Source organism: Diuraphis noxia, unplaced genomic scaffold (assembly GCF_037042655.1).
Source record: "Diuraphis noxia isolate RWA-SAM2 unplaced genomic scaffold, SU_Dnox_SAM2 contig0001, whole genome shotgun sequence".
NCBI classification, from domain to species: Eukaryota; Metazoa; Arthropoda; class Insecta; order Hemiptera; family Aphididae; genus Diuraphis; species Diuraphis noxia.
This window is the reverse complement of record NW_028301711.1, coordinates 22,836,473-22,852,281: the sequence shown is the minus strand read 5'-3', so window position 1 is coordinate 22,852,281 and position 15,809 is coordinate 22,836,473. Positions and strand designations below refer to the sequence as shown.

Genomic DNA, 15,809 nt, shown 5'->3' with positions numbered 1-15,809 from the left:
AAATGTCGAGCTTGTTAATCAATTTAAAGATTGGGGTATAATGTTTGATCGTAAATTAAATTTTTCTCTACACACTGAAATGATTAAAAATAAAGCTTTTCGTAACTTGGGGACTTGGGGTTTATTAAACGTACTTGTGCTGCATTTTCAGATGCTATTCCCTTAAAAATCCTTTACATCTCTCTGTCCGTTCTAATCTAGAGTAGGTATATACTGCCCACTCATCTGGATAAAATAGTACGTCGAAACAAGCTCTTACGCTGGAATCTGTCCAAAAAATTTTTTTACGTTTATCTCATTTAAATCATAAGCAGACCTACCCACGGCACATATAATAATGTTTTAAATTTTCTTAATATTTCTCTACTCTCTGACTGTCGTACACTTTTACTCTCAACATTTTTACAAAAATTAATATTAGGTTCAATAGATTGTCCTGAAATTCTTTCTTTAATCCGTTTTAAAATTAATTACCTTAATACTAAAGATCCAAAACCCTTTTTATTCACTTCTTTCAACAACAAATTATACCTTGAATTCTCCTGCTAACCTTCTTATGACTGCAGGTAATACTTTTGTCTTTAATTATATTTTTAATATTAATTTGTACATTTGATTTGTATTCTATATCTACTTTATCATTATTAGTTTACTCAGTCTCTAATTTTAAGTATATATTTAACTATAAATTATGTTTTACGTATAAATACGTACGTTTTTCACGCACAATGTAATACTATTATGTTTTAGGACTGAAGTCCGTTTATATATTAAATACATATTTAATTTGTCAAGTCATCTGTTTCATCCGTTATATTATGATATTAACTATACAATATAAGTTGATTGGAGGTTAATTCTCCAATTCTCTTAGGTTAATAAGAGCAGATTTTCTTGAAAAGTGGCCAATAACAGATAAACAGCTATATAGGTACCTATATTATTTTTGTTTAAGAAAAAGTGAACTGAGGTCACTTTAATGATATATGTTATGTCTGTACTGTAACTATAACTGGCTGACCTGCTACTTTAAAAATTCTATGCGTACATGTAGGATGAAGCTCGGCTACTTTTCAACAAATCTTATTGTTTAATCGGGTGGTTCAATTTTCCTCCAAAAACGAGATACCGTTTTCCTCTACAAAAGAAGGTTGGTTTTCATTTTTCTTCACATTATTTTTGACTAAAATTATGACTATTTTCCTCCAATATTTTAGCCAGTTTTGTAGTAATGTAGTATTACGCTCCACATTATAAAGACATAGTACCTAAAGCTAGGATCACAGTTTGCGCTTATTGGTTGATGATTATATTCAAGTATCAACTATCTATACCAGCTATCAAAAAACGCTAGTCCGAGCAATTACAAAAAGTAAAATAATTATTCATATTATATCTAATTTTTCTTTTCTTTAAACAGGTATTCATTTGTGGCTGAAATGTTCTATAATTATAAAAAAATATTACATTACAATCGATTTATTTTTGCTACGTATAAATTATTTATACTGAATATTTTACTATTTTATTTATTATTTATTAGAGAAAAATGGTCAAGAAATATTTTTTGAAGGAAAATGGCTACGGCTGTTTAATCTTGATCCTAGAAATAGGTACCTATCTAAAAATTGGAATATTGGTTTTCAGCATAGGTATATATACCTATCAATATTTTAATTTGTTTTCATTGATGATTTAATTTATAGTTAATTAATGACAATGGAAATACTGCATAAGAATACTTACTTGTATTGTATCTTTGTATCTTATGTACATTTTTTTTTACCAATGAATCCGTGCATATGTCCTTAATTTATATTATTATTGTATTTATTTTTTTGTCTTTAATATAACTTACCTATAAGCTAAACTTTAAGTAAAATAACTATTAAATGAGAAACGTAATTCCGCATATTATGTATGTGTTTCTGCTAGCGATTAGTTACGACACGACAGCATACATCAATGATCATTTTACTACCGTAATACTACCACTGATAATATTATTAATATTAAATAGGTATTTTTGAAATTTATTTTTATGTTTTTATAAATTTACAATACATATTGTGTATATACGAGTGGTGAAAACGTATTTGATTATAATATTATGTATAACGTTCTAACTGTTATTTTTCAAAGAATTTTTTTTGTCATGGGTTGCCAATAATAAAAATAAAAAATTACAATTACGGCAATCTCACAAAATAATAGATCATTTTTAAATGTAACTATAACAAAATTAAATTTCAATTCAAATTATAAAGATCTGAAGTCATCGATGATGATATATTTATGTAATTTTGAGCATTTTCAAAAATACGTAACCTAATAGGTACAAACCAATCGAAATATGAAATAGCAGTAAATATTAAAAACTTTTATTTAGCTTGAAATATTTGAAATAATACTAAATTATATTTATTCAACACTATCCAGAAACCTGAAACAATTGAAACTTGTAAAATTAGGAAGAGCATAATAAAAAGTTAGAATTATGAATTGAATTTCACGTCTTTCCTATCTATTATATAACGCTCCTCAATGTACACACATACTCGTAATAGCCGCTCACCGCTCGCCGAGCGTCGCCACCACTGACGCTGCCGCTCGACGCTCGCCGCTCGCCAATGTACACGCGGCCTTATGTTACACTTGCGTTATTAGAAAAAACAGTTACATAATATGACTAAAAACTAACAATATCTCCAGTGACATCATCTGATAAAAGACGTACACATCAACCACAAAAAAATGCAACAATGTAACATTCATTTAATTACTATAACTATAGTCATTAAGCGGATGAGAATCAAATTAAACTAAAATAACTAAACTAACATTAATAATTGTGATACATTAGGTACCTAATTCGATAAACATTTTCTCCACAATAGTATGAATATATGATTAATGACATTCATTCTACAGAGTGATTCTTTTAAGTGGGTAGGTACAGAGGCGTATTTAGGCACAGGCCCTATAGGCCCGGGCCTAGAGCGGCAAATTTCAACAATGATTTTTTACAAAATTATAAAAAGTATTTTTCATTTGATGAAATCCAACTCAACTAATTTTTGTTCGCTCAAAATGAATCAACTATATATCTACATGTATCTCAATGTATCTTTTTTAGTATAATATTATAATATAATAAATTGTATATTTAAATATGTTTTATAAATAATTATAGGAAGGATGAAGGAGGGAGGAAGGCGGCGAATTGGAAAGTGCCTAGAGGCGGAAAACCTTAAATACGCCACTGGGTAGGTACACTAATTATCTCGAAAAGTATTTACTTTTTTCAAAATATTTTTTACATGGTTTCAAGTTGTTAAAAAACAAAAGTTTTTATTAAAAAATTATATTTTTAAATATTTTTTATCCTTATAATTTTTTAAGTTTTTTACTTTTTTGAATGACAACATAGAGTTTTAATTTCACTTTCCTAAGCAAAAATCGAATTTAGGACGAGTAGTTTATGAGTTATAAGTATTTAAAGTTTAGACAAGCGGAGTAGTGGACAAACATTTTGCGGGGTAACCCCGTACCACTCCACTCTGCTAATCTAAACTTAAATACTTATAACTCAAAAACTACTAGCCCTAAATTTGATTTTTATGAATCAAAATACTTAGAAAAATATTCTGCTTTGGAATATGAAATTAAAACTTTATGTTATCATTCAAAAAAGTAAAACACTTAAAAAATGATAAGGGTAAAAAATATTTAAAAAAATTTTTTTTTAAATAAACACGTTGGTTTTTTAACAAATTGAAACCATGTAAAAAATATTTTGAAAAAAGTAAATACTTTTCGAGATAATTAGTGTACCTACTTAAAAGAATCACCATGTATATATAGTTTCAAAACTCAACGAATAAAATAACTGGACCTTCTTAGACATAGTGTACCACCTTAAACAAATAAAACATAAAAGTATAATATGTAAAAAGTCACTACAAATGCTATATTACATACAACATACCTTAATACCTACCAATCTATATTTATAGGTACGATATTTTGTATTCTTATATATTATAAGTATAACCAACAGTAGGATAAAAAAGAGAGTTCAAACACCTCACCCTCACCATCACCCTCACCCTGACCCTCACCCTCACCCTCACCCTCACCATCACCCTCACCCTGACCCTCACCCTCACCCTGACCCTCACCATCATCCGAGTGCGCCGCCGCCGGATCGCGTACGTGTGAGACGTATATTATCGTTATCATTTATTATGTTATCACTTATCAGTTATCATATAATTGTTATCACTTATCACTTATCATTAAGATATTTACATATCATACATACGCCCGCCGCCGCCACCGCCACCGCCACCACCGCCACCACCGCCACCACCGCCACCACCGCCACCGCCACCACCGCCACCGACGCCGCCACCGCCTGACACTAGCGCTACCAATGTTTCCCACTTTATATTGTCGATCAAAATCGTTAGTAGTTGAGTATCCGTTCTAGCAGCAAGTCGTTTAAAAGTGTGTTTTAGTGTTTAAAAATTATTTTAATCATGGCTGGATCAATCAGAAACATGGAAACAATTTACCAGAAGAAGAATTTTACATATATTCCACCAACACCGCCTGCAGAGCTCATCGACTGTAGCAATTTTACACTAGACTTCACCGGCCGTAAGTTTTTGAATGTAGGTCTTGATCCTACAGATGATTTCAACACTATAGTGCAAATAATAACACCTTCACGATATGTAAATATGTCTACCGAATTTCTAAAACGTATTTTCTCACTTATGGGAAATATATTGTCGTTTATACTCGAGCAACCTAAAAAATACAAGCGAAATTTATTTCTGGAAACAGAAATTATTTCGCTATCTAACATGACGTATCAAGGAGAAAATGTGTTAGTGATTGAGTCGAAAAGACAAGCCGGGTGTCGAATATTGTTAAATAGGACAGATTTAATGAAAATGCAATATTTAGAATGGTCAATTCATGAAACGGTCGTTCGAAAGTCAACCATCATACGGCCAGTTGTCTTACAACAGTTTGAGGTTATTGGAAATTATTTGGACCAGGAATTCACCAATGTGAAATCACCACCGAAAAACAACGATGAAATGATCGTTTTTATCAAAAATTTAAATGACGATAAAATAATTGGATCAACTCCTAAAGGAGACATGAACTTCATCAGTCAGCTCAAAATAAATGCTACTACTCAATTAGCTGAACAATGGGCGCAACGATGGAATGGTGAAACGTCACCCGAGGTAAACCTTTAAATTATATCGTTTGTAAAAATATTTAACGTGTAATTATTATTTTATAGTTATTCACCGAATCCGAAGTGAGGCTCATTTCACCTCCGAGATACTCAGCCATGTCTCCAATGCTATCACAAGCAGGGGTAATTTATAACTTATTTATATTGAAATAATACAAGTATTAATTATAATAATTATTTTAGGCAGCTGACGAGGATCGTGGTATAGATGATTTTTTAAACCAAATCAACCTTACACAGGCAACATGGGCACCAGCCAAGTCATTGGTAACATTTAATTTTTAAAATAAATATATATATATTAACAAATTATTATTTTTGTATAGCCTATTTATGATCCTGGCAGTCTACCACCGTCGATCACAGACACTCTTCCCCAATACTTTGATCCAGCGCCTCAATATATTGAATCTAGCCCTACAGTTGATGAGAACGACGGTCCGACGTCTTTTAACCACTCGCCATCTCTTCTCGGCTTCACGGGTCAAAAGTTGACAAAAAAATCAACCAAGCGGAACGCTAAACGCAAATTATTTGAATAATATTGTTTAAATAATTTTTGTGTAAAATAAAAACAAGCGTGATACTTAAACAAGTTTTTTCATTTATTAGATTAAGGTTTACAATTTATATTTAAAACAAGATATTTATAAAGTATATAAAAAAATTACAAAATATATACAAGGTTTACAATTTTCTAACATCTCCACTAAACGGATTGTAAGTTATAATCTGGTCATGTAGTATTAAACAATAAGCTGCAGTCTTTTCTGGAATGACGGTGTCCGTTTCAAAGTCTATTCGTAGGTCCACGGTCGATGATTTCACGTTATCATTCTGGTACGACAAATCAACAACGACGATTGGCACATAGTTTTGAAAAATATGTTTTGATAACAATGGTTCACAATAATCTCTCTCGTAATACGATTTTTGAAAGTCTGTATAAGCTTTGTAGAGTATGCTGGTGGTATTATTTTTAAAATCAGCTCGAAAGTCTTCATATGGATACACCTCGGAGTTTAAGTGTACTTTAAGATTTTTTAGTTGACAGTGATCAAATCGCCCAGCGTCGACTTCGATATTGTTTTTTCTACTTGTTTGTAATCCAAACAAAACAAATCTAGGTTTTTCGAGTAAGCTGCTAGACTTTACAGTCCACGAATGAGAAGTGTTTCTAGGGAGCACGGGATACTCGCATAGATCCCAGGTCCTGAACGCACACGACAGTGTTTTACGAGAATCTAATACTTTCAATAACTTTAATTTTTCTTTATCACTGACTTTGATAATAGGCATCTTCCAAGTCACCTTAGTCAGTTCAATAGTAATTTTCTTATTTTTCTCAACGTTTTCGGTGGCTCCGGTACCCACAACATGTATCGCATCGAGGTCGGTAGATGCGCGATTTAAAATCAGTTGCTGATTGCAATTGAGTAATATTTTCTTATAATCTTCGCAAAACCCAAATACATGTTTTAGTGGAATGCATCCAGAAAATACATTGTTGGTCATAAAATTTTTATTATCTTCGCTGTCCATTGCCGAGTCCCAAGCCGCGTTCTCTAACGCATTCAAATCGTTCGGAGTATACGAGCAGTATGCTTTCAAACATGATGACACTCCAGGTGATTTCAATTTCTGTATTTCTATCCCGTTTATTTCATATCGCATCTCAGAGAATAAAAATGCCAATCCGTTATTTGAAAAACGAACTTCACCAACTGCATCGGCAGGTTTATTTATTTTCCCCTCGATGTAAATATAACTCTCACACGGCAAAGTGTAAGAATCCATGTTTTGAACATTAATTCTAATTTCTTCATTGTACGATAGAGCGGCGCTTGAATACGGTGTGAACGAATGGTAACTCTTTTGAGTTATTTTACAATCGTCGACATAGTCGGCCGTCACGTCTAAATATGAGTCATCCATCATTGTAAAGAACGAAGAAAATTTAAATTATTTTTCGTGAGCTTGATATTTTTCGGTTTAGATGTAGACTTCTTAACGGCAGGCAGTATACTGATAGGTTTTTTGATTGAAGCTCTTTTTATATTAAATTTGAGCGCCATATCCACGCGTTATTTGTAAACGAATTGTTATCGGTTCACCACGCAGATTAATCAGACAATCGTTCTGATCTTTTAGCACGATATTTACTTTAGTTATTGAAGTCGTGTTGAGGCCGTAGAAAACTGGATGCCTAGGTACCTCGACGATTTTATATCCCGCAGGTACAGTAGGATAAAGCTCGTGTATGATCTGGCTCGGTTCTCCGTCACAGAATGAGCCGGTGATTAAATTACACTCTACTTTTATACAGTTTATTTTCATTATGTTGACTATATTTTCAGATTCGTGAGTAGCACCAGTAGTATATAGTACATTTCTAAATCCTAGCAATTTCGCTATGCTATTCTCGACTCCTAAATCGACTTCATGGCTGCACGATATCATACACTTTAATGTTCTGCTGTTTGCTTTTAATTCAAAAAAACTGACATAGTCGGGCATCATTTTTTGTATAATAGACTCTAACTGATCCAACTCATACGTCCCCGTAGGTATAATTACGTACTCATTGTTATTGATCAAATTACGGAAGGCAATAGTATTGCAACCAGGTTCTATGTTTGGTATAGAATTATTTGTCTGTAAGCTTAAAAGACATATCTGTGCAGTATTTTCTACTTCCAGCGGAGGAAAGATCTCGCATGACAAATCACTAGAGTTTCCGTTTAACGTTAATGTGAACATGACAAAAATTTTAAACACAAGTGTCCACAGTTTGTAGTATTATATTTCTGCTCTTTGCTGTAATTGAAATGTATGTTGCATCCGTGAAAATATGTTTGTACTTCTAGTGGAGGTGGTAAATTTCCAAAGCTGTCGTAATATACGACTTTTTTTCCGATTTTTTTATACGCTACCCAATGCGTTCCCGTACCGGTTTCCGCGTCCAAATTAATAATCGCTGATTCCTGATGTTTAGGACGTAGAGGCAACTTATCTCTGGTAAACACGCCGATGAAATGAGGTAATTTCATCATACGAGCATATTTTATAAGTTCGTAATCGTACAACGCTCTACTGGGTAACGTGGCAATTAGTTTTTTGACTTTCTATACTTTTTCGCTTTTGGACCACTTTTATGCGGTGTTTCTATTTTATACGAGTTGCCTTTATACGGCGTGAGATATAAACCTTTACCCAAATGGGATGGAGTGTTTCTATTAAACTCATTGGCAACCTTCACAACGTTGGCTACGCCGCCAGTCAGGGCACCTAGAGCTGACAACCCGGCGAAAATCGGTATGAGTGGTAGCACACCGCCTTTTTTCGGAATATTTATTGTTCGTGGAACTTTGGTCTTCTTAATTTTGAATGTTTTTCGCGCAACGGCTACACATTTTTTAGTCAATTTCATCAAGTTTTTTTCACCGACATTTTTCTTGATAACATTTTTAGTGGCTTTAAGTGCTGCTTTAAAACCACAACCACCACCTACTTTACGTTTTGCTTTCATGGCGGTAGTTACGCCCCAAGCCACAGCTTTTTCTTTTAGACTGGAATCTTTTGACTTGAATCTATCCCAGGCACGCTGCTCTAATATATAATCAGCTTTGTTACGATCTGCGATAGATTTACTATGTTCGTACGCAATATCGTGGTCTCTACAAGCAGAGTCCAGTGGGTTTATACCTTTATCACCGCGAGCTAATCGTTTTTTTAAATTTGTACCAGGTCCACAGTATTGATAACCTACAAAGAAATATTATTATTATTTAAAATAAAAATTATTATTATTATTTAAAATTCTGGACTTACCAGGCACGTGAACTTCCAACGGCAATTTGTTTATAAGCGTGTTGATCAGACCACTGCCTTTATTCTTGTTGCTTCTTCGAGCGAGTGACATTGTGTACTGATTACATTCTCGTCGTTGCTCAGTTATTTATAATGAAGTTCATCAAACAAGGAATAAAACTCACAGTTGAAAACGTGGATCCACCTACAACGTTTATGAAACAAAGACATGGAGCGCTTCTACCTAATACGATACGTGCGCTTATCGTGGGCCCTTCTGGCTGTGGGAAAACTAATTTAATATTTACCTTATTAACGCATATAAACGGAATACGATTTCACAACGTATACATATATTCAAAAACATTGGATCAACCTAAATATAAAATGCTAAGTGATATACTATCAGATATTGATGGTATAAAATTATTTACATTCTATGAAAACGAACAAGTTATTGAACCTGAGAAAGCTTTACCGAACTCTGTGTTTATTTTCGACGATATTATTACTGAAAACCAAAAGATTGCGAGAACTTACTTCTCCAGAGGTCGTCATAATTTAGTCGATGTTTTCTATCTGGCTCAGAGTTATTCAAAAGTGCCAAAACAACTTTTGCGCGATAATGCTAATTTTATTGTATTATTCAAACAAGATGAGACTAATTTAAAGCATGTATACAATGAGCATTGCTCTGGTGACATGTCATACTCGGAGTTTAAAGACTTTTGCACTTCGTGTTGGCGTCTGGGGAGATTTGAGTTTATCGTGATAAACAAAGACTGTGAACGCGACAATGGACGATATCGTCATGGTTTTGACACATTTGTAGTTATATAAAGTGATGTCATTGTAGAAATGATTCATTCACAGTCATGGCTGCCAGTGGTGATGTACTCGGAGAACTGGTTAAAGCCAAAGAAAATATTAAACGCAAGTATACGGCATTAAAACAAGGAAAAGCAGAAATTCATTCATTAGTATCGGAAACATTAAGTCCGATTATCGAGCCATTGAAACAACGTTTCGATCCATCAACATTTCAAGCTCCATCCGTTAATGAAGACAGCATAGAACATAGTGTTGGGGATTCATTCAAAATAAACGACTGGTATAAGTCTTACGATATAGACAAAACGTATGGGCCTAAAATACAAACAAATGGAAGTGTACACTTGGGTAAAAAAGATATTAAACTCGTTGATAATACGCTAACTATTGAAGATATGTCATATCCACTAACACAAGGACTTGGTAATTTAATATTTTCAAAAAACCCTAAGCTGTATACCAAAAACGATTTAAAAACATATAAATCAATATTAATTCAAACGTCGGCCCATCTCACAGCAGACGGGACAAAAATTAAAAGAGGTGGGAATAAATACACGGATTTAATCCAAAATCTGTTTCCATCGGGCGCTGGACTGTCAGTCAAATTACAAAAACATAATTTAGTATACTGGAACGACCCTAACGAGCTAGTCGAAAGGTTGAAGTTACTATTAGCGTCAAAAGCAGCTGGTAATACAGGAGTTTCAAACGAAATACTCTCGATTTTCGAAGAATTGCGTGAAGCAGGGATAATAAAACATATTCCAAATGTCTAAACGTGAAATCTCAGTCGAATTACACAAACCAGCTAGAAAAAATTATACAAGGCGTAGGGTTAATGTTTATGGCAAAAACGATCTATGGCAAGCCGACTTGGTCGAAATGATACCATATTCGAAAAAAAATAAAGGGTACAAGTATATTTTATGTGTTATAGACTGTTTTACTAAATTTGCATGGGCAATAGCGTTAAAATCCAAAACTGCTAAAGAAGTTTCCAGTGCAATGTCTAAAATACTGCTCAAACGCTCACCAAAACTATTACAGCTCGATAATGGTAAAGAATTTTACAATTCAACATTTGACGCGTTGATGGGGAAGCACAAAATACACAAGTATTCTACGTACAGTACTATGAAGGCTTGTATTGTAGAACGTTTCAACCGCACATTGAAAGAAAAAATGTTCAGAGAGTTTACGGCACGAGGTTCACACGAATGGGTTTCTATTTTACCTTCATTGATTAACGAATACAACAATTCAAAACACAGGACCATAGGCATGACACCAGTGCAAGCTGATGCTAATCCTACGTCAGTAAAAATTAAACAAAGAAAAATTATTACTGGAAAAATTAAATTTAACGTTGGTGATAATGTTCGTGTAAGCACATATAAAGGTGTATTTGCAAAAGGCTATTTACCGAGCTGGTCTACAGAAATATTTAAAATTGTTAAAATTAATGAAACATTACCTACTACTTATCAGCTACAAGATTATACTGGAAAACCAATTGCTATTATAAGATAAATTAAAATATACAATTAAAAACTTACTCTATAGAGTAGTGACCGTGAGCCAGTGTATGTATTTTATCATCTAGTACCACTCTTTTGTCATCATAGTTGTTGTATGTCAATTTATTTGTTTTGATTGTCATTAGCTGGTGTTTAAAGGAGCGTATGGAGACATTTTCTGTATATTTATCGAGACTTTCATCTCCGAACAAACACTTAACATGATCCTCCATCGTCATACGGTTTTTAACCACATGCTGTTTTACACCCTTCGCCTTGATCTGTTCTCTCACCACATCCTCTTCTCCTGTATATATGTTGTACGCATATGATTTTGCACGTAGTGCACAAAACTCTGTCATTATATGTCCTTTTGCTTCATCAGAGAAAAACCCGGGCACCTTCTTCCTAGCTGTAGTGTAGCACGGATGGATAGGAGGCAAGTCCGCCGTGTCTAATCTATCCATCAATATGGGATTCTCAATCAAGTCTTTGTAAAAATCTTCAGTTTTAATATGGTATACCAACGAATCTAGAAAAAGAATGTTAAATTAATATATTATATACTTGAAATTAGTTTTAATATATTTACCAGTATCAGTATACATAATTTTGATATTATCACCATAGTGCTTCTGCATTACGTTGTAGTGATAATCGTACATCATCGTCTTGGAAATGTCAAGTACAGCAAATCCTATACAAAATATAATATATAATATAGTGACTAATAGAAAATTTAAAGTATATTTACCGATATAGATAGGTTTATCAAATTTAATAATTTTGTTCTCAAGCTCCACAGCGTTGAGATTATCATTATACCTAGTACAGTGCTTGAATGTAGTCTTATTGATCAACTTCTGCAACCTCCTCTCACACGATACTAGCTCCATCTTCATTTGCTTGCGTTTTGATTCCATAGTTTTCCCTGTACAAAGTAAAATTTTAATGTTTTTATATGTTTAGAATGTTTATTAGTAACCTACCAAATACAGCGTTATTCATTAGCTTAAAGAAATCCCTCTCAAAATCGTTACCAGCCTTCTTCCTCATCTCAGTGTTAAGTTTAATATAATCTGCCAACCACGCTGACTGGTTAAACTGTATCACTCTATGTACCTATAAAAAATAAGAGAAATGTTAAAAACCTGTTTGAAATCTTATAAAATGCAGATATTTACTTTTTCAACTATTAAACCGTTTTTAATCGCCTGCTGCAGGTTTCTATAGTGTATAACGTAGTTTGTTTTCTTTTCAAATGTAGCCATCAGTTTTCGTACCTTTGATCCACGCGGTATACTATTTTGTGGTAGGAAAGGCAGGTCATTATGGTTATCGTGCAACTCTTTCGGATAGGATACATCTACTTCATATACCCGTCCTATATCCGATGTTGCTGTCAAACCGTCCAAACCATCCAAGTTGGGTTCAACCCAGTTGAACCCACCATACGGCATGTATTGAGACATTGCCCATCCGTACAAGTTGTTACCTATAAAGTTTATAAAAGTTATAAAATATTTTTAAAAAATAAAATATTTATACTTACAGTCCTGGTATATCAACCACGATTTCTCCTTCGTCTCATCATAACCAGGTGTCTTAGCATTGTTGGCCTTGGCATACCGCATGCTGGCCTGTACCAATCCACCACGGATACCTAAAAAAATACAATATTATTATTATATTCATATTTTATAAATAATATACTGACCATTCTCATACATCAAGAGCATATCGTAATCTGTCAGAAGTTCCAACTTCTTACCCGTATACTTCAACATTGCGTGGAAACTTAAACCGGGTGCAGTGAAGTAGTAAGCGGCATCCAGGTTATAAGTCCTCATACAAACATCGCGAAAGTTTTCAAAAACGTCCGCCAACAGTAAGACGTCGATTTTTAGGTATAAATCACTGTAATCACCTAAAGTCTTGCAATTGAAGTGGTTCCAGACCTGTAAAACACAATAATTTTAAAATATAGATCTAAATAAGCGCAAATCGTATAACATACCTCCTTGGCGTGATCGAACTCTTCCTCCTTTATCCCCGACTCAGTCAATGTGCTGTAAAAGTCTCTCTTCCGTGGTAATAGCCTATCGTTCAACTTGTCCCAGCTATCGGTGTACTCATACGGGTACACCCCTTTCCGCGTCACGAGTGGCATATCATCTTCAGTGAATACTTTGGCGGTTTCTCGAAAGTTTTCAAGAGCTGGTGTTATCAGATTTTTAGCGAGTGAAGATAGACTCGTTGCCATGAAACGGAAAGTATCAATAAACCGAATCGAAAATTTGCTTGACACATATTTCGTAAACGAAATATATTTCTCCTCACTGTTGGGTATTACTTTTATAGTTTGGGTGTCATGACCAAGTTCTGTGACTATCAGGTGTGCGTCGTAGTTGGACAAGTTGTGGAAAAATATCGGCACAAAGTTTTGTGTTTGCAATTTTTGGTTGCATACATTACAAAGTGCTTGACGATATTTTCCTGTGAGATGGCAATGGTCAGCTGTCTTGCGATATAGTATCTCCGAGGGTGGGCTAAACTCTATTTTACATAAATTGCAATGCGTTGCTGCTTCGTGAGTCTGGACGTCATCCGCGGACATGTTTATGGCTATATTGGTCTTTAGTAATTTTTCAATCTTTAACGATATATCCGTCACGGTATCGACGAAATGTCTTGCCACATCAGGTCGACTCTCACTTCCTCGGTAGATAACTGGTGCTGTTGGTATCTCGTGTCTCGCTAATAGCTCTGTCGGTACATCTTCACTCGCCTTCACAATGAGCCCATAGCTCATCGCTTCATGTTTGTGAACAATCTTCGTATTTCCCCCCTTCACTTCGTCCTTCTTAACTAGCAGTGTCTCAAAATCAGCATAGATGGCAAATGGGTGTCTCTCTGTGTTTTTCCACGCATCAAATTGCAGACACTCACCTTCTTTCGGCATCACCGGTAATATGGGCTTATGTATTCCACATATTAGTTTATGCTGATTCATAGCCTCCTGCCCGCTCAACTTGTGTTTATATATTTGATTGTCGAAACTCGTGAAACACCGCTTACAAAAAACAACTTGACCGTTATGTCTAGTTTTTTGATGTCTCATAAGTCGTGAAAAATTTGATATAAACACGTAGTGTGTGTTGTCGTCGTCCGTCACCGACAACAAGTCGAAATGGTTCGCCTTCTCTTCATCGACTACGCGTAGCGGGTACACCTCGTATGTCGGATATTTCTTAGGTGGTTGAAACTTATTTTCGAGGCCGTAAACATTGACAGACACGTTCGGATTATTTCTTTCAAAAATCTTTACTTGGTGAAGAGGTGTCGGGAAGGTGATACCATCAAAATTATATTTTCCTTCGTGTTGACGATAATTTTCATTGACACGAAATTTATTTTCTCCTACAACATGTTTTGCTAATATAGCCCACTTGAAACATTGCTGATCTGAGTTTTGAGGGTTAATAGTAGCCCGTTTATATTCAATACATGGTGGTAGTTGAATAAACGAAGAGCCTGACAATGGAGAATATTTATATATTCCCAACAAAATGCCGTCGATGTTTTGGAAAGAAAATCCAGAGCCCTTACTGGTATATTCCTCCTCCTCACGTTTCAATTTATTAAAACAATCTTCTAAAATTGACGATAAATCGCTATCTGCAAAAATCTCCCTGGCTGAGGTTTTAAAAGCTCTATTCTCGGAAGAATTTTCTACGTTAGGTCTATTATATGTAGCCTCTATTTTCAAATTAAATTTAATCGGCAAGCAATGTTTGTTAATGGTCTCTACTAATGCGGATTTGATGGACTTGAAGAATTTTGAATAATTGTGTACATTATTAATATTTTTATAATAATACCACACAACCTTACGGTTGTGTGTCGATTGAATTTCTATGAAACCTAAATTGGTTACTGCTTGAAGTCTAACTTTTTTTAATTTCACTGCAGTTTCAGTATTTTCTGCATGTATACGTTTATTTCCTAGCTGTGTATAATAACCTAAAATTATAAATATATTGATATACATCATTATATAGTTAAAAAAAAAAAAAACTTACCTTGGATATCATACAGTCCAAGATTTTCAACGTTATCAAGCACTTCCAAACACATCTCGTCGTCATCATCGTTGACTGCTGATGTACCGGCCGGGACATCGGGAACAAATATTTGCGGTGCTATCTGGATCTGAGGAGCGACAGGAGGCGCAACCTGAATAACGCTCTCTCCTGGAGCGGGTTGACGAAGTATGGGTACGTTTACGATATCTTGGAAAAATTAATATTATGAATGATTAAAAATAATATTATATAAATACGTACCATGAAAATTTTTATGGTGTCTAT

General features: G+C 34.3%; 3 protein-coding genes across 3 annotated transcripts; 1 reads left to right on the top strand and 2 right to left on the bottom strand.

Moving 5' to 3' along the window:
• Positions 1 to 4,414: 4,414 nt before the first annotated feature.
• On the top strand, positions 4,415 to 5,867 carry LOC149060344 (uncharacterized). Its single transcript, XM_089215770.1, has 4 exons — positions 4,415 to 5,264; positions 5,324 to 5,401; positions 5,462 to 5,545; positions 5,605 to 5,867. The coding sequence occupies exons 1-4, from the start codon at positions 4,542 to 4,544 to the stop codon at positions 5,818 to 5,820; spliced, it is 1,101 nt and encodes a 366-aa protein (XP_089071896.1). The 5' UTR covers positions 4,415 to 4,541; the 3' UTR covers positions 5,821 to 5,867.
• Positions 5,868 to 5,965: 98 nt separating this feature from the next.
• On the bottom strand, positions 5,966 to 7,216 carry LOC149060343 (uncharacterized). Its single transcript, XM_089228759.1, has one exon. It carries the CDS (start codon positions 7,214 to 7,216, stop codon positions 5,966 to 5,968), a length of 1,251 nt encoding a protein of 416 aa, XP_089084885.1.
• Positions 7,217 to 11,451: 4,235 nt separating this feature from the next.
• Positions 11,452 to 15,445, bottom strand: LOC149060342 (uncharacterized). Its single transcript, XM_089217194.1, has 8 exons — positions 13,457 to 15,445; positions 13,157 to 13,397; positions 12,992 to 13,102; positions 12,624 to 12,934; positions 12,429 to 12,561; positions 12,194 to 12,370; positions 12,032 to 12,136; positions 11,452 to 11,971 (listed from the first exon to the last, which is right to left on the bottom strand). The coding sequence occupies exons 1-8, from the start codon at positions 14,558 to 14,560 to the stop codon at positions 11,475 to 11,477; spliced, it is 2,679 nt and encodes an 892-aa protein (XP_089073320.1). The 5' UTR covers positions 14,561 to 15,445; the 3' UTR covers positions 11,452 to 11,474.
• Positions 15,446 to 15,809: the final 364 nt, after the last annotated feature.

Coding starts and splice junctions, on each gene's coding strand:
- LOC149060343 (XM_089228759.1), bottom strand. CDS start 7,216: ATGATGGATGACTCATATTTAGACGTGACGGCCGACTATGTCGACGAT.
- LOC149060344 (XM_089215770.1), top strand. CDS start 4,542: ATGGCTGGATCAATCAGAAACATGGAAACAATTTACCAGAAGAAGAAT. Junction 5,265..5,323: donor ATGGTGAAACGTCACCCGAG/GTAAACCTTTAA, acceptor ATTATTTTATAG/TTATTCACCGAATCCGAAGT. Junction 5,402..5,461: donor CAATGCTATCACAAGCAGGG/GTAATTTATAAC, acceptor TAATTATTTTAG/GCAGCTGACGAGGATCGTGG.
- LOC149060342 (XM_089217194.1), bottom strand. CDS start 14,560: ATGAGACATCAAAAAACTAGACATAACGGTCAAGTTGTTTTTTGTAAG. Junction 13,398..13,456: donor AGTTCGATCACGCCAAGGAG/GTATGTTATACG, acceptor TGTGTTTTACAG/GTCTGGAACCACTTCAATTG. Junction 13,103..13,156: donor GCTCTTGATGTATGAGAATG/GTCAGTATATTA, acceptor GTATTTTTTTAG/GTATCCGTGGTGGATTGGTA.